At 39.9% G+C, this 24,815-nt stretch overlaps 1 protein-coding gene across 1 annotated transcript in view; it reads right to left on the bottom strand.

Annotated features, from left to right (window-relative positions):
- KIAA0825 (KIAA0825 ortholog) overlaps positions 1 to 24,815 on the bottom strand; it is a 330,993-nt gene that overhangs the window by 276,994 nt on the left and 29,184 nt on the right. The window contains exons 4-5 of the mRNA XM_038765660.1: positions 23,477 to 24,140; positions 21,158 to 21,232 (exon numbers count right to left, since the gene is read on the bottom strand). Coding sequence (XP_038621588.1) covers positions 21,158 to 21,232; positions 23,477 to 24,140 — 739 coding nt within the window. The remainder of the gene's footprint in view (positions 1 to 21,157; positions 21,233 to 23,476; positions 24,141 to 24,815) is intronic.

Below are 24,815 nucleotides of genomic sequence, written 5' to 3' on the forward strand. Positions count from 1 at the left end.
AGTACAGTGCTGTGCACACAGTAAGCTCTCAATAAATACGACTGAATGAATGAATGAATGAATATATCTGTAATTTATTAATATGAATGTCTCTCTCCCCTCAAAAGACTGTAAGCTTGTTGTGGGCAGGAATATATCTGTTGTTTGCTATATTGTACTTTCCCAAGCACTTAGTACAGTGCTCTGCACTCAGCAAGCACTCAATAAATATGATAGATTGAATGAATGAATTAATATTCCTCATCAAACTGCAATGTCTGTCTGGCGTGGCTCAGTGGAAAGAGCCCGGGCTTTGGAGTCAGAGGTGAGCGGTTCAAATCCCGGCTCTGCCAACTGTCAGCTGTGTGACTTTGGGCAAGTCACTCAACTTCTCTGGGCCTCAGTTACCTCATCTGTAAAATGGGGATTAAGACTGTGAGCCCCTCGTGGGACAACCTGATCACCTTGTAACCTCCCCAGCGCTTAGAACAGTGCCTTGCACATAGTAAGTGCTTAATAAATGCCCTTATTAACCCTTGCATATTTTTGCCCTATATAAATGGTTTGGGACATTGCATCGGAAGCGTCACTCAGAGTGTCACCTTGTCAGTTAACCATTCTGCTTTCACAATATTATTAATGAATTTGACACTTCAGTGAATAAAGACATCAATCTACTGTTCCACATCTTGAAATATTTGAGGTTTAGAAGCCACTGAAGAGGTCGGTGAACCAATAAAATCAGTTTTTACACTCATTCAAGCCACTTTTTATGTGGCAAAAGCTTAGATGTGCAAGTATCATTCATTCATTCATTCATTCAATCATATTTATTGAGCGCTTACTGTGTGCAGAACACTGTACTAAGTGCTTGGGAAGTACAAATCAGCAACATATAATAATAATGATGATGGTATTTGTTAAGCGCTTACTACGAACAAATCACTGTTCTAAGTGCTGTAGAACTGTTCTATATAGACACAGTCCCTACCCAATGGGCTCACAAAGCCAACAAATGTTGCACAGAAGCAATTTCATTTTTTGAAATTCTACCATTTGACACAACTTAGAAGACAACTCATATTCAAAACGTTTTTTAAAAAATGTTAAAGGAGCTCTATAAAAGGAGAACACTTCATTTTTAAAGAAGCAACAGAAAATGGATCATTTCAATACTTGTATCTCTTAAACAGGAAAAAAAAGGGGAAAACTTCTAGGTGTTCAATATGAGTTTCCTAATAATATTTTCACAAAAAATGACAGCTTTTTGCTTTAGTCCAGAATTTGCAGCTTCATTCCCAAACCCTTTTAGGAAATATCAACAAACAAAATCTGGTGATCCTGAACATGGCAGAGCCAGTAATCAAGACTGTTCATAGATGGCACACTGAATGACTAATTTTAACACAACTTATCGGTTCATTTTGAAGGAACTGATTTTGCTCTCCCAATGCTGTTGTTAAATTCAAATAACGATAAAGTAAATAAGGCTTCCCAATATATTTATGAGAAAATATAAACATAAGACTGTGAGTCCCACGTGGGACAAAGATTGTGTCAATCAATCAATCAATGGCATTTATTGAGCGCTTACTATTCATTCATTCAATCGAATTTATTGAGCGCTTACTGTGTGCAGAGCACTGTACTAAGTGCTTGGGAAGTACAAGTTGGCAACATACAGAGACGGTCCCTACCCAACAATGGGCTCACAGAAGAAGGAGGGCTCACAGTCTAGAAGGGAGAGCACTGTACTAAGCACTTGGGAGAGTATAGCACGACATTATTAGCAGACACATTCCCTGCCCATAACCTAATTAACTTGTATATACCCCAGTGTTCCGAACAGCATTTGACATATAGCAAGCACTTAACAAATACTATTAAAAAATGCCTCCTATTTAATTTCGGGCTTCCTCCTCTATCTCCGCTCTTCTCCATTTGAGGATAAAAGAAGGAATCAAGCTTTTCGGTTGTCAAGTCTACTTTTTTTTTCAATCGTATTTATTGAACGCTTTACCATGTGCAGAGCACTGTACCAAGTGCTTGAGAAGTACAATCCGGCAACAGATCGAGACAATCCCTACCCAACAATGGGCTCACGGTCTAGAAAGGGGAGACAGACAACAAAACAAAACAAGTAGACAGGCATAATGGCATACACTCTACTACCCACAGCATCTCCTGTGGTTTTCGGCTTCACCTATGTTCCTACTTGGCTAATCCACCACCAGAGCCTCCAGACCTTTGGTCATGGCATCCTCTCTTCCTAAAAAGGCCACCTCTTCTCTTTTCACCCATTAGCCCCCCCAGTGTTCAAACAGCACCTGATGCGACCTTTCCCAATTAATGAGAAGTCTCTTTATGATTGAAAGTCTGTTGTGGGCAAGGGGAACGTATCTACCAACTCTGTTGTGTTGTACTCTCCTCTTAGTACAGTGCTTTGCATACAGTAAGTTCTCAATAAGTATCATTTTTGATGATGACTCACCAAACATCTTCCACTAATCAGTCCTCTCTCAAGAGGAGCACCTAGTGCAGGGTTCTGCACACAGTAAGAGCTCAATAAATATCATTTTTGATGATGACTAACCAAACACCTTCCACTAATCACTCCTCTCTCAAGAGGAGTCCGAAGACCTGTGAGAATGCTGAAGCAGGAATCAAGTCATAATCTGAAGGGGTGCCTGGACCACGTTGGGTCTGTTGGAATGAAAAGGAAAGGGTAGATATAAGAAATGTTTTTTTATGGCATTTATTAAGCGCTTCCTATGTGCAAAGCACTGTTCTAAGCGCTGGGGAGGTTACAAGGTGATGAGGCTGTCCTACCGGGGGCTCCCAGTCTTAATCCCCATTTTACAGATGAGGTAACTGAGGCACAGAGAAGTTAAAAACCTCAAAAATCTCCAGTGGCTACCAAGCAACCTACACATCAGGCAGAAACTTCTCAGCCTGGGCTTCAAGGCTGTCCATCACCTCGCCCCCTTCTACCTCACCTCCCTTCTCTCCTTCTACAGCCCACCCTGCACCCTCCGCTCCTCTGCCACTAATCTCCTCACTGTGCCTCGTTCTCGCCTGTCCCGCCGTCGACCCCCAGCCCATGTCATCCCCCTGGCCTGGAATGCCCTCCCTCCGCACATCCACCAAGCTAGCTCTGTTCCTCCCTTAAAGGCCCTACTGAGAGCTCACCTCCTTCAGGAGGCCTTCCCAGACTGAGCCCTCTCCTTCCTCTTCTCCTCCTCCCCCTCTCCATCCCCCCCGCCTTACCTCCTTCCCCTCCCCACAGCACCTGTATATATGCATAGATGTTTGTATGTATTTATTACTCTAGTTATTTATTTTATTTGTACATATTTATTCTATTTATTTTATTTTGTCAATATGTTTTGTTTTGTTCTCTGTCTCCCCCTTCTAGACTGTGAGCCCACTGTTGGGTAGGGACCATCTCTATATGTTGCCAACTTGTACTTCCCAATAATAATAATAATAATAATAATAATAATAATAATGATGGCATTTATTAAGCGCTTACTATGTGCAAAGCACTGTTCTAAGCGCTGGGGAGGTTACAAGGTGATCAGGTTGTCCCACTGGGGGCTCACAGTCTTCATCCTCATTTTACAGATGAGGTAACTGAGGCACAGAGAAGTGAAGTGACTTGCCCAAAGTCACACAGCTGACAAGAGGCAGAGCTGGGATTTGAACCCCTGACCTCTGACTCCAAAGCCCATGCTCCTTCCACTGAGCCACGCTGCTTCCCCGCTGCTTCCCAAGCACTTAGTACAGTGCTCTGCACACAGTAAGCACTCAATAAATACAATTGAATGAATGAATGAATGAATGAATTAAGTGACTTGCCCAAAGTCACACAGCTGACAAATGGTGGAGCCGGAATTTGAACCCATGACCTCTGACTCCAAAGCCCGTGCTCTTTCCACTGAGCCACACTACTTCTCCAAATGTTCCTACATAGACTTTGAGTCCCATGTGAGACAGGGACTGTGTCTGACCTGATTAATTTATATCTACCCCAGTGCTTAGAACAGTGCTTTTTTAAAAAAAATGTATATGCTAAGCACTTACTATTTGTCAAACCCTGTTCTAAGTGCTGGGATAGAAACAAGTAAATCAGGTTGGACACAGTCAATGTGGGGACCCCCATGCGGGGGTCACTGTCTGAGTAGGAGGGAAGTAGGATTTAATCCCCATTTTACAGATGAGGAAACTGAGGCATTGCGCAGTTAAATGACTTGCCTTAGGTCACCCAGCAGGCTAGTGGTGGAACCGGGATTAGAACCCAGGGCCTCTGACTCCTAGGCCTGAGCTCCTTCCACTAGGCCACACTGTTCCTCCTGGCACATAGTAAGTGCTTAAATACCATAATTATCATCATTAATATAACACAAAAAACTGACAGGATTTAGCAACAGACCACTGAATCACTGACGAAGTTTCGCCTTGCCTTTCTCAACTCCATCCTACCCAATCAGTAATTTAGCTAATCACATGCATAGCAGGATAAGCTAAGGACACATAAATCCTTAAAAAAGAAATATCAAAAAGCACACTTGCCTTTCAATTCAATTCAATTCAATCCAAACGTATTTATTGAGCGCTTACTGTGTGCAGACCACTTTCCGCTTTCAAAGACAGCCTTGATCATTTAGAAAGGTACCAGCAAGAAAATAATAGCGGGATGAGAAACGTGTATACATTCCGATTGTTAAAAATGAGACCTTTTTACGTTTATCTACATATGCTTCTGCTGCTTAGTCAAGCCTATAATAAAGCTCAAAGTGATAGACAAAATAATTACATACAAAAGACATGTTTATATTGTGAAATTTTTTTCATGCATGAAATACAGATAACTAAGGAAAAACTAGAGCTCACAAGCAGCGTAGCCTAGTGGAAACAGCATTGGCCTGAGAGTCACAGGACTTTTTTTCTTGAGTATTTAATAATAATAATAATAATGACATTTATTAAGCACTTACTATGTGCAGAGCACTGTTCTAAGCGCTGGAGAGGTTACAAGGTGATCCGGTTGTCCCACAGGAGGCTCACAGTCTTAATCCCCATTTTACAGATGATGATAATGGCATTTATTAAGCGCTTACTACGTGCAGAGCACTGTTCTAAGCGCTGGGGAGGTTACAAGGTGATCAGGTTGTCCCACAGGAGGCTCACAGTCTTAATCCCCATTTTACAGATGATGATAATGGCATTTATTAAGCGCTTACTACGTGCAGAGCACTGTTCTAAGCGCTGGGGAGGTTACAAGGTGATCAGGTTGTCCCATGGGGGACTCACAGTCTTAATCCCCATTTTACAGATGAGGTAACTGAGGCCCAGAGAAGTAAAGTGACTTGCCCAAAGTCACACAGCTGACAATTAGCACAGCGGGATTCAAACCCATGACTTCTGACTCCAAAGCCCGGGCTCTTTCCACTGAGCCACGCTGTCAAGCGCTTACGATTTGCCAGGCATTAAGCCCTGGGATAGACACTAGCTAACCCCGCTAGACCCTGTCCACGACAAGCATGGGGCTTGCAGCTTTAATTCCCCTTTCTACAGATGAGGTAACTGAGGTACAGAGAAGTTAAGTGACTTGCCCTAAGTCACACAGTACACATTTGACAGAGTAGGAATTAGAACTCAGATCTTCTGGGTTCTGACTCCCAGCCCCATGCTCTTTCCACTAGGTCACGTTGCTTCGCAGACCTGACTTCTAATTTAGGCTCTGCCACCTACCAGTTGGGTGACCTTGGGTAAGTCATTTCACTTTTCTAGGCTTCACTTTCCTCATTTGTAAAATGGGCATTCAGTTCCTGTTTTTCCCTCCTCCTTAGACTGTGAGACCCATGTATGACAGAGGCTGTGTCCAACTTCACCCCCATCACTTAGTTCAATATGTGTCACATAATAAATGCTCAAGAAATACCCCAATTATGTCATTATAACTAGTTCTCTATTCATTCATTCATTCAATCGTATTTATTGAGCGCTTCCTGTGTGCAGAGCACTGTACGAAGCGCTTGGGAAGTACAAGTTGGCAATATATAGGGACGGTCCCTACCCAACAGCGGGCTCACAGTCTAGAATGGGGAGACAGACAACAAAACAAAACATATTAACAAAATAAATAGAATAAATATGTACAAGTAAAATAAATAAATAATGTAATAAATATGCACAAACATATATACATATATACAGGTGGTATATTGGTCTATTGGTCCTGTTTACTTGAGGTCAAAACATGTGAGGGGCTGGCATATTTATATTTGTAGTAATAGACAGAGAGGAGAGAAAAAGCATCTAGATCTTAACTCAGGGCTGAGAAGGGCACTTTTCAGGGCTCAATCAATTGAAGGTATTAACTGAATTCACAGAACATTACTAAGTGCTTGGGAAAGTACACTGCAACAGACTGGTAGACCTGATCCCTGCCCATAAGAAGCTTACATTCTACAGGGGGAGGGAGGCTAGGGAGAGGGGATACAGTGAGCTATGAGGGAGAAGATAAGCACTAGAAATAATAATAATAACAATAATGATGGCATTTATTAAGCGCTTACTATGTGCAAAGCACTGTTCTAAGCGCTGGGGAGGTTACAAGGTGATCAGGTTGTCCCTCGGGGGGCTCACAGTCTTAATCCCCATTTTACAGATGAGGTAACTGAGGTACAGAGAAGTTAGGCGACCTGCCCAAAGTCACAGAGCTGATAATTGGTGGAGCCGGGGTTTGAACCCATGACCTCCAACTCCAAAGCCCGTGCTCTTTCCACTGAGCCATGCCACACTTAAGAAATCATCTTTATCCAACAGGCAGCAAATGCAAGAAAAGTTTTAGTCACTTCCTTGCAGTCACAAAATAGGAGGGTTAAAAATTAAAATTTTCTCAAAGAGGCCCTCATACTGATTACCATATCAGGACATCTAGCCTGCACCTTGATGAGAGGCCTGTGGTAATTTTCAGGCCTTTTTCCAGATGGTTAACTTTAATATCATTATAAATGCAAGATAGCCAATTTGGTTATTGTAGGAACCATAAAACTTTGAACGTTTTGACCTAGTGAGTTTAAAACTGCAACTATAATGGCACATTAACACTTGCTTAAATCAAACTTCCAGTATTAATGCTTAAGATGGATTTTAAAATATTCAGTAGGAGTGATTGACGGCTTGGAAGAAGTGAACACAATGTGAAAGTAAAGTCCACATTCACACTGTCTTTGAATATGGACAGAATGATATGAATGATGACCTCTCCTGCCCTGATAAGTTGAAAGGGGTTTAATTGAGTTATACATTTTCTGAATTAGATTCTGTGCTAGAGATAAGGTTATACGCTAGAGTATGCCTTTTTCTTGTCATTTGAAAAACAAGCAATGGCCAACATATTGGGGATAGCCAGTATGTATTATGTTAAATTGGATTAAATGCCCACGGCATCACATAAATAGCAGAATAGGTAAGTTTAATTCATTTAAAGGCATGTTGCTTATCTATCTCCAGAAAAAATATGCATTTTTTAATTCTCTGGCCACTGAGCCTGAATCAATCAATTGTTATTTATTTAGTGCTTACTGTATGCAGGGCACAACACTAAGCACTTGGGAGAATGTGACCTAACAATATAACAGACATTCCCTGCCCACGGTGAGCTTACAGTTTAGAGGGGGGTACAGACATTGTTATAAATAAAATAAGGAAATGTACATAAGTGCTGTGGTGTTGTCCCTCCTAGACTGTGAGCCCGTTGTTGGGTAGGGATCGTCTCTATATGTTGCCAACTTGTACTTCCCAAGTGCTTAGTACAGTGCTCTGCACACAGTAAGTGCTCAATAAATATGACTGAATGAATAAATACAATTGAATGAATGAATTAATGAATGTTGGGAGCAGGGGATGAATAAAGGGAGCAACTCAGGGAGATGCAGAAGGGAGTGGGAAAAGAGGAAAGAGGCAATGAGGGATTAGTCAGGGGAGGCTGGTTGGAGGAGATGTGCCTTCAATAAGGCTTTGAAGGTAGGGAGACTAACTGTCTGTCAGATATGAAAAGGGAGGGCGTTCAGGCCAGAGGCAGGACATGGGTGAGACGCCAGCAGTGTGATAGATGGGATGGAGGTACAGTTAGAAGGATAGGATTAGAATCTAATTACATTGTATCTACCCCAGGGCTTAGAACAGTGCTTGGCACATATTAAGCACTTAACAAATACCAGCATCATCATCACCATCATCATTAGACGAACACATTATGTGGGCTGGATTGTAGTAGGATAGTAGCAAGGTGAGGAAGGAGAGAACAAGGTGATTGAGTGCTTTAAAGTCAATGGTAAGGTGTTTCTGTATGATGCATAGGTGGACAGGCAACCACTCGAGAGACATGGACTGAATGTTTTTGTAGAAAAATGGTCTGGACCGTGAAGCAAAGATTGGAATGGGGAGAGACAAGAGGCAGGGAGTTCAGCAAGGAGGCTGAAATAGTAATCAAGGTGGGGTGGGATGTGCCATTGGATTAATGTGGCAGCAGTTTGGATGGAGAGGAAAGGATGGATTTGAGTGATGCTGTGAAGGTTGAACTGACAGGATCTAGTGATAGATTGAATATGTGGGTTGAGAGAGAGAGAGGAGTCAAGGAGAACACTTAGGTTTGGGGCTTATGAGATAGGAAGGATGGTGGTGCTGTCTACAGTGATAGAAAAGTCAGGGGCTGGACAGGCTTTGGGTGGGAAAATAAGGAGTTCTGTTTTGAACTCGTCATGCTTGAGATGATGGCAGGACATCTGAATATGCACATCTTGAAGGCAGGAGGAATTGTGAGACTGCAAAGAGGGAGAGAGATCAGGGCTGGAGATGTAGATTTGGTAATACTGCACATAGAGTTGATAGTTGAAACCACTGGAGAGAATGAGTTCTTTAATGGAGTGAGTGTAGATGGAGAATAAAAGCGCACCCAGAACTGAAACTTGAGGGGCACCCACAGGGGTGGAAAGCAGAGGAGGAGGCTGCAAATGAGACTGAGACTGGGCGGCCAGAGAGACAGGAGGACAAGCAGGAGAGGAAAGTGTCAGTGAAGCTGAGGTTGGATAATGTTTCCAGGAGAAGGGGGTGGCTGACAGTGTCAAAAGCAGCTGCGAGGTCGAGGAGGATTAGGATGGAGGCCATTGGATTTGGCAAGGAGATCACCTGTGACCCTGGAGAGGGCAGCTTCTGTGAAATGAAGGGGGCAGAAGCCACCTAGGAGAGGGTTAAGGAGAGAATTGGAAGAGTGGAACTCGAGACAGAAGGTGTAGGCAATTCACTCAAGGAGTTGGGAAGGAATGGTAAGAAGGAGATGGGGAGATAGCTGGAGTGGAGGGAGCCATGGAGTTAAGGGAGGGATTTTTTTTAGAATAGGGAAGACTTGAGCATGTTTGATAGCAGTATGGAAGAGCCACTGGAGAGTAAACAGTTGAAGATGGCAGTCAGGAAGGGAAGAAAGGAGGGAGCAAGTGTTTTGATAATAAGGTATGAAGAGATGGGCTTGGATGCTTAGGTGGAGGGTGTGGATTTTGGGAAAGGGCAGGAGATCTCCTCTTGAGATACTGCTGAGAAGGATGGGAGAGTTGAAGAAGGGGCAGAAGGAAGGAGGGACTGGAGAAGAGCAGAGGAGTTTTCAGGGAGATTAGATAGTTTCCATTTTTTCACTAACTCTTCCTTTCATTTACAAATTTTGGACTTGACCGTTTACACATCTGGAAGCAATTACAAATTCTGTAGACACCTGCAATTCCAGCAGATGACTCAAACCTATAAACTAAGTTTGGGTGTCAAATATCTGCAGGTTTTTACTGGAAGATGAAGTTTAGGTCTCAATCATCTAGATATTTTGCAGATAGATGCCCATCAAAACATTTTTCAGCTTAGATTTAATATATTGATTGCACAAATGATTTTGATCATTTCTAATTAGAAAATCAAAGTAACATAAATAAATTAGAACCTTGATGCTATCACACCGAATTGAGAATATTTGCAGAACTTTTTTTATTATTATTATCTAGCACCATCCAACATTGTTAACAGTGCAAATACCCAAGGACGGAGTCATTAGATACATGGAACAAAATTGACATTGTCAAGATTGCCGGGCCCCAAAGAACCATGCTATTCTCACAGAAATCCCATCAAGAAAATGTGACCATTCAATATCCCAAATTGGTATTTGTAATTAAAATCAGTGTTAAAAGAGATAATATTGGACAAATGGGAAAAATATGTTTTTTAAAAATTGGTCCAAAACAATTTAAAAATAAATAGTACCAGAATGTTTCTCAAAAAACAAACAGTCCCTGCCAAACAATTATATAAGATATGACAAGGCCAAGGATAGGTATTCAGAAAGTCTAAATTTCTAAATTACAGATTACGGCACACTCTTGAAAAAGACCCAACATATCACTATTACGTTATGAAAAAGAAGTCCCTGAAACACCTGAGATGTTATTTATGTGTACAAATAGTCAAACTATTTCAAAACAAAAATAACACTTGGCTAAATCAGAAATGAAGTAGTTTAATAAAGCCAAAGCAACTGAGCTTAACTACTGTGTACAGGGAGATTTTAAGGGGCAAATTTTCAAAGCGTTGCATCGGGACTTAGAAGCATAAATCCCATTAACAATAATGTGTTCCTCTGCTCTCAGTGATATTAACTTTTAAGTGATGCCATAACTATTATAACAGTCTTGCATTTATGACAGCATTCATCTGCATGCTATCTCTTGAACAGAACAAGTGTATAGGCTGTATTATTCTTTCACTTGCATTTAGAAATGATATATTTGGTTTTATAGACACTAGTCACAGTTCTCCTCTCTTTTATGTTGCACTGTGGTGTGTAATTTTTTTTTAATAACTGTATGTTTCAAATAATGAGTACTGCTGAATCTAATCACTAATTTCCTAAAACTGCAAAAGGCAACTTAATATTTCTGCATACCAGCTGTATTACACAATATTACACAGAACTAAATTATTACAAACAGTGCCAGCAGTTTTCTATACACAGTACTTAAGATAATTATAAAAAATCATCTTCATTACGGCATGCTAGATTTTTTTTTTTAACAGTTTAATTTGGATAGGTTACAAAATACATTCAAATCACACAGATATAATTACTGCAAACCCGAGAAGCTCTAAAATGTTCCCCACCAAATCCCTTTGACCCCGTTAATGTCTGTTCCTTGTTAATCTAAGGCAAACATTGTTTGTGGTGTGCATTTGTTATAGAATATGAAAAAAGGGAAGGAAATCCCTTAACAGTTGTTATTGATTCCAGCGTTTACCGACTGAGAGTTAAGTGCTGTTTACAAAACAGAACAGATGCAGATGCTGACAAAAAGGTAAACAATTGTTGCATGGCTTACTGCCAGATTCCGAGCCGATATATTAAACTCCAAGTGAAGCACATTTCCCCTATGGATTGCACTTATTGCCACTTCATTTCCTATGTGCTCTGTCTCTCTATTGCTGGGCCTGCCACTAAGCTATTTCCAGGTCTTTGCTGACCCTCGAGGCCCAGGGCTACCTCACACAGCCATTAGTGAAGGGAATTGCCTGTGTCTGACACGGCCTGAAACCAATTATTTGATATTTTCTTCAGAATGATGCCCAACTCTGTTGGGAATGAGCAATCATGAAATAATTTACCTCCTGATTTAATTTTTTCCTGCACAAATTAGTTGTAGACTGAACCGGCTATACACAGCTGCCTGTGACATATCTCGGTCTTATCAAGATTACACTTGAAATGATGAAGGGGGGCTGGGGAGGGGGGTGAATTGAATAGGTTAGGGAATCCTGCTTTAAAAAGGCATTGACAAGTTTATCAGATATACTGATCACATGTATTCGCTGTTGATTGAAAATGACAGAACCATAAAGAACAATCGAAAGGCAGAGGAAGCCATAAGGATGCAAACCTTATCGGGTTATTTAGGGTTTTTAAACACAGGTCCACTTTGCAGTTCTCTTTAGTTCCACTGAAACCTTGGGCCACCATCAATTTTTGATGAAAAGATACAAAAACACATTCGTTTCCACGGTGTGACTTTCCCCACGCTTACGTGTTTTTTTTTTTTTGTTTGTTTGGTTTTGGCTAGCCCACTTTTAGGAATTGTCCAAACTATTAAGAAATCTCATTGCTGCTCATCAGATTAGGGGGGTGTCTTTCAAAAGGGTAATCATTAATTCTGTAAGTTTTTACCATATAACGTACCAGTTATATGTCAAAGGGACCCGTTGGAGCAAAGGATTACAATTTATCATAAACATGGAAAGCCTGTATGAATTTGCATAATCAGAAGCCTGTCCTGTCAAAGAGAAAAAGATATCACCAACCACATACGCTCAATAAAGACTATGTAAAGTCTCTTTAGAATCGCAAAACATAAAACCTTAATCAAATTTTCCCAGTATCAGCTGGCCCAGGAAGTAAAATAAAGATTTTTCACATTCATGCTGATGTTACACTAGATGTTGGCTAGCAAATTTTTAAGAGCCTTGGATTGCTGAATACTTAAAATTATCTTGAGGGACCAGGCTTGGCAAAATAAATGTGATGGACCCGTAATTGTCAACTTACTGTTGGAGCCATGAATGAAAATTATTTTAGAAAAAAAGTTATTAAAAGTACACTTAAAATGCATCCTCTTCATTAATTAATTCATTCAGTCAGTCATATTTACTGAGCCCTTACTGTGTGCAGAGCACTGTACTAAGAGCTTGGAAAGTAAAATTCGGCAACAAATGGAGCCAATCCCTACCCAAAAATGGGCTCACAGTCTAGAAGAGACTAGAAAAGAGAAGAGAAGAGAAGCAGTGTGGCCCAGTGGAAAGAGCACAGGCTTGGGAGCCAGAGGTCATGGGTTCTAATCCCTACTCTGCCACTTGTCAGCTGTGTGAATTTGGGCAAGTCACTTAACTTCTCTGTGCCTCAGTTACCTCATCTGTAAAATGGGGATTAAGACTGTGAGCCTCACGTGGGACAACCTGATCACCTGGTATCCTGAACAGTGCTTTGCACATAGTAAGCGCTTAACAAATGCCACCATTGTTATTATTAGAAGATATGAAGGAGCATTACAGTTCTTGCAGTTCTACAAAATTAGCATAACATTTCCATGTGGTTTGTAATAACAATGTATAGACTATGAAAACATTTTTCTAATAATCCCTTCCCCTGAAACTGTCGGAGAGAGAATGCTATAGGCCTGACTCAAGTGACATTACCAAGGGTTTTCAGCCCTGGAGTCACTTTAGGAAATCTCAGAGCCTGGTCAGCCTCAGCTGGACTCATTCAGACTTCGGCGGTGTCCTACTCCCTACTCCCCAAATCCGTTCACCCCAATTACTAGCACCAGTCCACTGCTGAAGCTCAGGCATTGCCCCCAAGATGTAGCAGTCACTGGGACTAGCTCGCCACCCTCCAGTGGAATTGGCTGCAGGAAGCCCGTAGACAATCAATCAATCAATCAATCGTATTTATTGAGCACTTACTGTGTGCAGAGCACTGTACTAAGCACTTGACAAACCGCTCCTTCCCTTGACTGCAGTTCCCTAGGGCCACATATCTCTCTGACACCTGGACTTTGCCTTCCATCCCCTACCACAGGCAGGCTGTACAATCCGAGATCAAACAATCACTAAATTGTATTTATTATTTTATTATTACTACTACTAATAATAATGGTGGCATTTGTTAAATGCTTACTATGTGCCAAGCACTGTTCTAAGCGCTGGGGTAGATTCAAGGTTATCAGGTTGTCCCACATGGGGCTCCCAGTCTTAATCCCCATTTTACAGATGAGGTAATTGAGGTGCAGAGAAGTTAAGTGACTTGTCCCAAGTCACACAGCTGACAAGCGGTGGAGCCGGGATTAGAACCCATGACCTCTGACTCCTAAGTCCGTGCTCTTTCTACTAAGCCATGCTGCCTCATTTTTATTGAACACTTACTCTGTGCCGAGCACTGTACTATGTGCTTGGGAGAGTACAATAAAGCAGATATGTTCCCTGCACACAATGACAGTCTAGAGGGGGAGACAGACATTACTGTACATAAATTACAGATATGTACATAAGTGCTGAGGGGCTAGGAAGAGGGATGAATAAAGAAAGCAAGTCAAGGCGATGCAGAAGGGAGTTTTAATACGTTCTTACCAGGTAGCAAATGAAAACAAATCCAAATCCCTGACTCTATTATTTCCCTTCCTCTTCCCTGCCAAGCCCCTCTGTACCTCCCCATCGACATCCCTGGGCTCACAATCTTCTCTTCCTCAGGGCCAGATGCAGCATGGCTTATTGGATAGAGCAAAGGCCTGGGTTATCAGGAAGACTTGAGTTTTAGTTATCGCTCCACCACATGTCTGCTGTGTGACCTTGGACAAGTCACTTAACTTCTCTGGGCCTCAGTGACCTCAACTGTAAAACGGGGATTAAGAGTTTGAGCCTCATGCGGGACAGGGACTATGTTGCTCCTGATTAACTTGTGGAATTGGCTGCAGGAAGCCCGTGGACAATCAATGAATCAATCAATCGTATTTATTGAGCACTTACTGTGTGCAGAGCACTGTACTAAGCACTTGACAAAGCGCTCCTTCCCTTGACTGCGGGGACGGCTCAAACTCTTAATCCCCCAGCACTTAGAACATTGCTTGGCACAGAGTAAGCACTTAAAAGTACCATATTAATAATAATAATGACCATCATCATCATAATTCCTCCAGAATACTAGAATGAGGTCAGTACCCTAGCACTAACGGCCTGCTCACCCCGTCCAACTTTTCTAGACCATGTGAGGAGGATGGATGACATTAGAACAGTCAATCAGCCTCAACAGGGTAAGCTGAAATTGGGTAACTTGAAAAAGGGAAGAGGAGATGCTTTAAGGCTGGAGGAAAATAAAGGGAGCTATGGAACCAAACTAACTTTATGGACAGAGATCCTTCTGTTTGGTGACTGTCTCAAAGATTGACCATTTTCAAGCTGGCTTGTCAAAGCAACTCTACCCTTAGATGTACTAAGGTTGAGTTTGGGCAGTGCTCGAAAGAGGGGGTGGGGCGAGGGAGGAGGCAGAGTGAAAGTCCCTCCGCAGCCAGGATGGGGGAGGACAGGTGGGCATTCAGAGCGGCGTGCCCCGCTTTTCCCAAGAAATTCATTTCTCTCCTCCATTCGGCCCCCTGGCTCTGGGCTCCAGACCTGTTCCTCTCCCTCTCCCCACCCCTACAGGTGGGGACGGCGCCGAATCTTGGGTCTGAGTTAATAATAATAATGATGTTGGCATTTACTAAGCGCTTACTATGTGCAAAGCACTGTTCTAAGCACTGGGGAGGTTACAAGGTGATCAGGTTGGCCCACGGGGGGCTCCCAGTCTTCATCCCCATTTTACAGATGAGGTAACTGAGGCACAGAGAAGTTGAGTAACTTGCCCAAAGTCACACAGCTGACAAGTGACGGGGCCGGGATTTGAACCCATGACCTCTGACTCCAGAGCCCGTGCTCTTTCCACTGAGGCACGCTGAGAAGGGGATAATACACAGGTCAGGGATCGGCGATTGGGTATTCACTGTGGTGCGTCCTGAATTTCCCAGGGAATTCAATTCTCCTCTCTGGAGGAGCCCCCACAGAGACCCGCCTGGGCTCCAAACCCCCTCCTCTCCTCCTTTCAACCTATGAAGGGCTGGGATGGACCAATATCCAGTGTAGGACAAGCTACAGTTAGTTCGACTAGGCTCAGACACACACCCGGTTTCTTCAAGATTGGCACAAGAGACAAAACAAGCAGATTTTCCCGCCATTCACATTCTGCCAGGGAGAAACAACAGAGGAAGGAGTGGGAGGGGCAGACCGGAAACCAATCTTTTATTTGGAAGAATCTGAACAAAAATGGTTTCCCGGAAACCTATCATTTGCTATGGGAGTCGTAGATTAACAAGCCCCCGACCTATTGTGTACCCAAACAAAGTCTCAGACAACAACTGAAACTCATCTATAAACAGAAGACTTTCGCTGTAGCCAGCCAAAAATGCAATCAATAATAGTGGCTTTTTTTGACCAGAAGCTTCCAAAATATTGTGAGATGGCATCAAAATGAAAACAGGTGCTGCAAACAAAATAACACAACAAAAGGCACATCTCCATTGCATTCTAGGAAGCGGGTTGGACTGTGACCCTGCATTGGTCTCATCAGCCACAAATGCAGGCGTAACTGAATTTCACCTGAACTGGATCTTCAATAAAGGACAACTCTATATCACTAACACTGAGACTGCTTCACGGAGAACATCCCAAAATCTCCTATTGCTCAGCTTGCTTAATTTTTTAAAGGTTTGAACTAAATTTAAACCACAGGTATTTTGAGACCACAGTTTAAGACATTACTACTTACCATACCAGTGTGCAAATTCAAACCACATGATAATCAAGAACATGGCACTCCTTTTTGAAGCAATCCAAGCCCCAGAACTGAATAACCATTCAGTTATTACTACTACTATTAGTATTAAGTTCTGTTTACATATGACAGTTTTACAGTGTAGTTAGATTAAATGAAGGCTGGATCAGAAAGTGGAGGAAAAGGCATAAATAGAATTTAGGACTTCTACCTCCTAATTGTCTGCTTTTGTCCTCACTTCTAGTCTAGATCCACCAATCCTGGGCAGCTAAGGATACTTAATGACAGGCATCTTAAACTTGGGATAAGTCATTTTGGGAAGAAAGCCAATGTTATTTCAACACCACCCCTTTAAACAATAAATTCTCTAAAACCTTCTGCTCTGAACCTGTGGTTCTGGTTTCTTAGACTTTTGTTTCCTTTTAGTTTTTGAAGAATGGGAGCATTTTTCATTCTTTATTCCCTCTAAACTTTCCCCACTTTCTTTATAACTAAGCCTTCGGCAGAATAAATCTCAAACTGACCTCTGACCTCTCCAGAGAAATCAGAAATGAAGAGTAAATCACTTTCATTTTCTATTCTTAAAATGAGATTGTAATAATTAGGGGACATGGTGATTGAAATATTCTTTGTACCCTTAGGAAGGACACCCAGGTGTGCAGAGGAAGCAGGGAGATGATAATTGAAAATACATCAGTGTTTACTAATTGTAGCCATTTGGAAGGAAAAAAAATCGACAAATTTAAATCATATTCTCTTTTCTCTCTTCTCAAATGCCATCCGTTTCTTTATTTACACAATATACTTTAGGATACTTATCCAAAAGCCAAAAAGCTATATTGAAGACTCAATTAGGCACCAACAATAGCTGAAATGTGGTAAACTGTATAAACAGCAAGGGTGAAATTGTTTAGCCTAGAGTTATTTTTAACAAATTAATGGTTTTCCAGAGAATCAAAATAAATGAAATTGGAATCAGAACCAGAAACATATTTATTATAAACATGAAAGAAACAGCAGTAACATTCTAGTTTCTGCCTTTACACTTAGAATCTCAGTGACTGGGGAAATAAAAAGCCCCTTTAAGCAGCCATAATCGGGCACTACCAACTTAGAAATGATTTGAGTTCAACTGGCATTTCATGAATTTACACTTATTTTGTTTCTCTGCTTTTAGCTTAAAAAATGGCCATTTTAATGTATTTTCTACCTCCAGGAAAATGTCACTTCTTCTAGATATAGTTTTGAATGAAAGGTATTATGATCACATAACTTTTAAGGTTTTTATTCTGTAAACTACAACTTAGGATAGTCAGAAGATACCCTTATTTTTCTTTCACTATTACACACTATTTTCATTTATACTGTCTTCAAGTATAAATCAGATACACAAAGATAAGAAATAAATAAAAGTACTCTACAGAGCCTAGGGGCTCAAAGCGGAGTAAAGGAAAAATGATTAGATAGTATTATTTCTTCCCATTTCAAACACAAGTGCTTGGATTTCTTCTGTCAAAATCCCCTCAAATCTTCCTATTTGTTCTAAAATGAGAAAACCTGGAGCTTGGCAGTATTTTACTATTGTAATTTCTTTCCTCTGATCTGCATTCCATTCAATTTATATTTTGTCAAATAAAATTTAGAGAGTATTCTGATTCTAGCCCAAACGTGGCCCTTGATACTAATATGAAGTTGGTGAATAAATTTTATTTAGAAATAGAAATATTAAAACTCCTATTCCAGTCAAAGTGGCAAAGAAATATATCCAAGTTCATTTTAATAAGACTGTGGAAACTTCCTAAGTAGGTGGTTATCTCTAACTGTGTACAACGCCCCCCCACCCAAATATTGGGTGGATGAGAGAGAAATTTAGTTGACAGACTAGCTTAACCACTGGTCTTGTCCTTAATCAACAGTCTTATACAGAGGGGAAAAAAAACCAGCTAGGAAATTGACTAAGTTATATTCTAGATAAAATTTTCAAGGTTTATGATGACGTTCTTTTGGCCCCGTCTAAAATGGACCAAATTCAGGTTCTAATCCTCCTGGACCTCTTGATTGCCTTGGACACTGTGGACATCTCTCTCCTCCTGGAAATTCCCTGGAGACTTACATTCACGGATACGGTACTCCCCTGGTTTGGCTCCTATCTCTCTGACTTCTCAGTCTTCTTTGCTGGCTCTTTTTCTTCCCCTCAGACTTCAACTGTGAGTGTTTCGTAGCGCTCTGTTCTGGATCCCCTAGTCTTCTCATTCTATACTTTCAAGCTTTTAGACAAAGCCTCAATTTTGATTTCTCAGTGGACTCCAGTAATTCCCCAGTATTTCTTTAACAGCATTTCTTTCGCAGGCAAAGTTTTCACGTCAAAAGTATCACACTCCCTAGTAATGTCCTTTGTGCAGCATCTTAGATTTCACATCTCTGAAGCAGTTGGTAGTCTTTGGTGACTCTAAAAAAAGTTAGTCTGTCTTATGCAGTTGACATGGATTTCTTTCAACTTCGCACCTAGGAGAGTATGCTGAAACCTGAAGTCCAAATTATTAGGATAGCAGATATCGATCAACATAAACTGAAATAGCATAGTCATTTAATATTATTTTACTGGATTCCTCTAAATCAATTGTGAACTAATGGAAGGATAACTTTTTGTTGCGGAATAATTCAAAGGACATGTTAAGCTGGAAAATGAATAAGGAAAAAATGATTCTGAATTAAGTGATAATGTTATAATAATAGAGAACTGAATGTTTCTGCCAAATTAAAATATATGTTGAACATGAAAATAAAGAGAAAAATGAGATAAGAACAATGAAGACAATTAGAAAACATCTCATTCCTTTTTCTGCTCTAGAGTCTGATATTTTACAAGTTACAATTTTATTTTCTATATATTATAGCATCATGTAGGAAGCCCTCTGGAACTGCAATATGCATTAAAATAATTCAACTTTTATTTCATGAACAAAGCTGAGAAATGAATAAAAAGAAGCCATCCACAAATTTCTTTATATACAGTGGGTTCTATTACTGCCAATCATTTTTTTGGACAGAGTACAAGATGGATTTAAAATATCCACATTCTAAGCAATCAAAATATAACTCATGAAATAACTTTTAAAATACTCTATCTGGAGAAAAGGAAAAAATGATCTGCTTAATTTATCTGGCCAACATTCCTAAAACTGCTTTATACAAAAGAAGAGCCTGCAATAATTTTGGTAGGCTCATTTTCTGTCAAGTAGATCTGTGATTCTAAGAAGAATTAAAAATAGGCGGTATATGGACATGGTAATAATAAGCAGTGAAACATGAGGCAATTCTGAGGTAATATAACAATTATTAATCTGCATATAAATATTTACTGCCCATTAGGTTTGGTGAAGACACTAAAGGGGGAGGGCTGCTATTAATTCTGAAGATGAATTCAAGTCTAAATGGCTGGGATGAATTAGCAAAATAGTCTCTCAAAAACAGGATGAACAGCAATAAGGGAAGGGGTAAGGCTGCACTGAAGGCCATCTGTGCCACCCCCTCCCCCCAAAAAAAAAAAAAACCAACTCCATAACACCGTTTTGGGAAACACTGCACACTGCCTGGACAAAAGAAGGGCGGTTCAGAACTGCCAAAACCAAGTGACAGTGTTTTGAAAAGGTCTCATCAGTTTCATTAATAATTCTTTTAAATGGAAAAGGTTAATGAAGAAATTCCCAGGCTAAATAAAGTGAAAATCTTTCAGTACCCTACGTAGTCATTTTAAATTAGCAGATTTTTAAATGCAAAGCAGCAAATGACCGATACAGCAATAGTAATTTCTAAAGTAGTGCAGAATACAGGCGAGCAGTATCGCCCACTCCCTTGAGCTACGTACACATTGTACCATCACACTTGAAAATGAATACTACATAACATGCACCTATAGTGGTCTATGCCCTAAACTGATCACTGAAATAGTCAAAATACATGATCCCTGAGAAAAGCAAATGGGTACCCCTTATTGATTTGTTTTTCAATATTTGTCTTCTATTAATTATATTTACTGTTACTTAATGTTGACTACACCTACTCTTCATCAGTGATTACATTTTGCGGAGCCTCAGGTGCTTTTTTTGTTTGTTTGTTTTTTGGTGTGCAAACAGAGAAATCCACACAGGTAATAATGAGGGTGGGGTATCCAATATTTTTCTTTTTCCCTGTGAATCCCTAGTCCCTTGGTATTAGTCAAAACAACAGTCCAGCTGGTCAGTATTCTCTGATAGTTGTACCAAAGAACACTTGAAGAAACACTGTGATGCTTACTTTCCTGGACATCCAGCCTATGGTTAAGGGTGTAGTTTATAACATTGCTACCATTTTGATCTAAGATCCTACTATATTCCTCTTCACTGAATTTAGCCAAATTCATCTGAGTCTAAGTACATTTTCTGCCTGCACAATTTACTGTGAGAATGAATTCCATAAGCCACTCACCCCAAAATGTTTCCTGGTTGTTGTAATCTTCCAAGTGCTTAGTACAGTACCCTGCACACAGTGAGCACTCAATAAATACCATTGATTGATTGTTGGTTTGGAACCAAATCATCCTCAAGATTCAATAGGTGTCCCTTCCACCTGGTGTTCAGTGCTTTCTTCTAAATTCCTTCCACTTTTGCAAATAAGAGGAATGAAAAAGAAGACAAAAATAATAGCTAGCCCCTGCAACGTATCCCTACCTTCTCTATCTTTCCTTACCTTTATCTTCCTTCTGGTCTTGGGACTTCCCTTTCTCCTGTCCTCCGGATTTTTGCGAATGGATTGACAAGAATCCTGAGAGAAATACAGATAAGGTATGGAAGTACGTGAGACCGTGCAGAGTTGAACATTGGCAAAATCTCTTTGCCACAGCATTTTCTCCAGCCAAATCCCAAGAGATAATTTTAAGTAAGTTTCACTATGTTGACAACATGTCTTGCTTTCAAATTTAGAGAATATTAGTAGGACATTTCTTAAACATAAAACAACCTCTCCAAATCATTTTAAAGTAAACTCATTTCTGTCTGCATTCACTTTAGCTTCAAAGGGCATTAATAGTAGTTAGAAAACAATGGCTACAATGAAATAATGATGGGACAACATGTGGTTTTACTGAATGAAGTAGTAATTACAAAGGCCCATTTATTTTGAGATGGGGAATTTAGTTCAAAGATAATCCAATATCTTTTCTGAAAAATCACCAGCAATGTAAGTCTTTACAATTGATCTCCGATCACTAATCTTGGCCTCAGCATAAATGAAACCATGGCTATATGGACCAACAGATTGGACGTTAATATGATGCAACTATTCATAAAACTTAGTAAAATAACATTTGTGAAAATTATATCAACCTTTTTGGGTACAAGTTGGGATAAACACGAGATTGTTAATTTACTTTCATAATTTAAATATTCTCTTTCAAATTAATACATTCTAGGGGTTGGTTTTTTTTCTACAAAGAAAAAGTTCCCCAAACTGTAGATCCTTAGGTCCAAGAATGGCAATGAGGGGCTGAGGGGAGAGGGTAAATGGATCCATCAGAAGATTAAGATTCCTGGAAACAAAAGTTTTAAAGCTCTGAACAAATGTTTGGAGAGAGATGGGAAAGGAAGCTTTGTAGAAAATCTACCTCCTCCACTCTCTTATCTTCACCTAAGTGTTATCTTCTCTGATAACAGAGGAACTGTTCCAATCCATTTCTTAAGAACAACAAAAAAAGTCCTGATCAAATTGATACCTAAAACTGCAGAACTTCCTATCTGCAAAAAAAGTGAAATACAAAAATAATTTGCTAGGAATTAAAACATTTTCAACATTACATGGTCCAAAATACTGGTATGCTGATTAGTAAACCCTGTGAGTGACTAGGGGAGAAATGCAGGATAGTACAAATAGGAAGGAAAAAAACAACGGCATAATTATAAAATGGAGATTGACTGGTATATCTAGCTCACCAGGCATTAATCCACCCCAAGATAAAAGCAATGGATCAAGATTGATTTTAAAAAAAATCCAAGAAAAATATTGAGATGCATACATTGGGGCATAATAGAAATTTCCCCCTTCTAGACCATAAGCTCATTGTTGGGTAGGGACCATCTCTAGATGTTACCAATTTGTACTTCCTAAGCGCTTAGTATAGTGCGCTGCACACAGTAAGCGCTCAATAAATACAGTTGAATGAATGAACAGGAAAGAAAAGTGGAATAGTCCCCCAGTTATTTTTCAAACACTGATTTATGCCCATACATGCTTTATAAACATACTTAAAATCTACTTCAGCTTTGTATATCAAATGTATGAGAATGAGTTGTTTTCTCTCCTAAAAATTGCATTTTAACTTCTATTTTTCCCTAGGATACTCCTTAAAATTGGGCTCGATAATGACGTCTGAAAAAAATTAGGAAATAGCTAATCTTCTTTCATTTAGAAAAACTTTTGACCATGAACTTACCCTAAAAATCCGAGGTAGATTCTTTAAAATGAATTTGACAGGCACTTTAAATCTTTTCAGACCAATTAATGCCTATTGTCCCATTAAACTTAGTGAATCTGGATGATTGACATCTGCTACATTTTTGATTTTTAATTTTAGACAATTCAAGGAACTGCTGGGAAGAGTATGACTATTTTATGCTGAATGTTCAATATTTCCTTTTTAAGCCTAGTTATAATGTAAAGATTTTGGAAGCTACACTTAATAGACAGAATGTATACGTGCTCTTACCGAACAATTTTCACCTACCCGTCTACTGCTTTTCGGAAAAAATTAGAAGAAAATTGCCTAGACTATTTTAGATATGTACATCTTTAATAATTGAATAACTGCAAAAGTCATTACATTCCTATTGTATAACTAGACGCAAGATGATGGATGGGTAACAAAAATGAATAGCAATTAAAATCACATCAACGTTTAATTCTGCTCCTCAGGATTTTTCAGCTTTGTGAAAACTCATCAACCAATTGGAAAAAAATGTAATACAGATTTCACGGATAGAGCTAAAATAAACAAAAACTCAAAATGTCACTAACCCAAAGCCTGCACTGATCCTTTACGCTTGTTGGACTGCTTGCTTGTTTTAATTACATCAGCATCTTTGAACTGAAGTTCACATAGTCTTTCAAGAAGAACCTCCATCTCTTCCTTAATGGTATCCAGGTAAGTCTCATTAACAAATTTCTGTGTTGAGGAGGGCCCAATTATGTTGCACAGTATATAAAAATCTTCTTTGATCATGGTACACAACTTGGGTATTGAACTTTGGCAACCATGAATCAGCTTGTCCAAGTTTATTTCACTGTTGTAGCACACACCACAGTCTTGCAGGATTTCAGCAATCAATTTATTCTGCATGCTCTGATACTTAGCTAGAACTTCGGATTCTGGATAGAGAAATAAAAGCTGTTGTATGCACTGAGTTTTAAATGATATTTTTTGCTCTAAATTGTTTGTTTTGGGATGTCTCTGTAATCTGTTTACTAAGAAACGTCGAAGATACAGCCTTATATCGTCCCACAGGGACGTAACGTCCATTGCTAAATCATCTTCAATAGCATGAAGAGAAGTTCTTGATGTGAGCTGAAAAGAAGTGCCACTTGGAGTACATGGGAATGAAACTCCACATTGGTTGGAGATATCTAACAGAATATCAAGTATCATTTCTTCTTTATTTTGTTCGTTCTTCAGTATATTTTGCTAAAAAAAATTAAACCATATTTTTAGAAAATACATTTACTGTGAACAGAAAAATATTCTTAATTCAAAAACTAGTGGAATATGATAAATGCATCAAATATAATTTACAAAAAATATGTATATGTTATACAGAGAATTCTGTTTAAAGTTTTCCTTTGACGACACGGTGATTTTTTAGGGACGGCTGCAATCTCAGCCACAATCTTGAGTTAAGTTCTGTTCGAATGATCGAATCTTCAGTTTCCTTATGCTTCACTCTGCATGTGCTGCTTAAGAAGAATCTAAACGTTGTGCATTTCTACCCCTAAATATCCAGAGGCCCCAAACTGACCGAGTTATCACCATTCTGGCCAAAATGGCTCCAAGTAGGTAAAGGATAAAAGGTGAAATAAAAAAAGTATAGAGAAAAGTCTGGGGCAAGCTCTTCAAAAGCTTAAATGTCTCCCCCTTCCAGAGTGTGAGCCCGTTGTTGGGTAGGGACCGTCTCTATATGTTGCCAACTTGCCCTTCCCAAGCGCTTAGTACAGTGTTCTGCACACAGTAAGCGCTCAATAAATACGACTGAATGAACAAATGAATCTATTTTTAATGTTATCTGTTAACTGCTTATTATATGCCAAGCACTGTACTAAGCACTGTTGTGTATATAAATTAGGTTGGACGAAGTCTGTGTCC

This window comes from Tachyglossus aculeatus, chromosome 23 (assembly GCF_015852505.1).
Source record: "Tachyglossus aculeatus isolate mTacAcu1 chromosome 23, mTacAcu1.pri, whole genome shotgun sequence".
Lineage (NCBI taxonomy): Eukaryota > Metazoa > Chordata > Mammalia > Monotremata > Tachyglossidae > Tachyglossus > Tachyglossus aculeatus.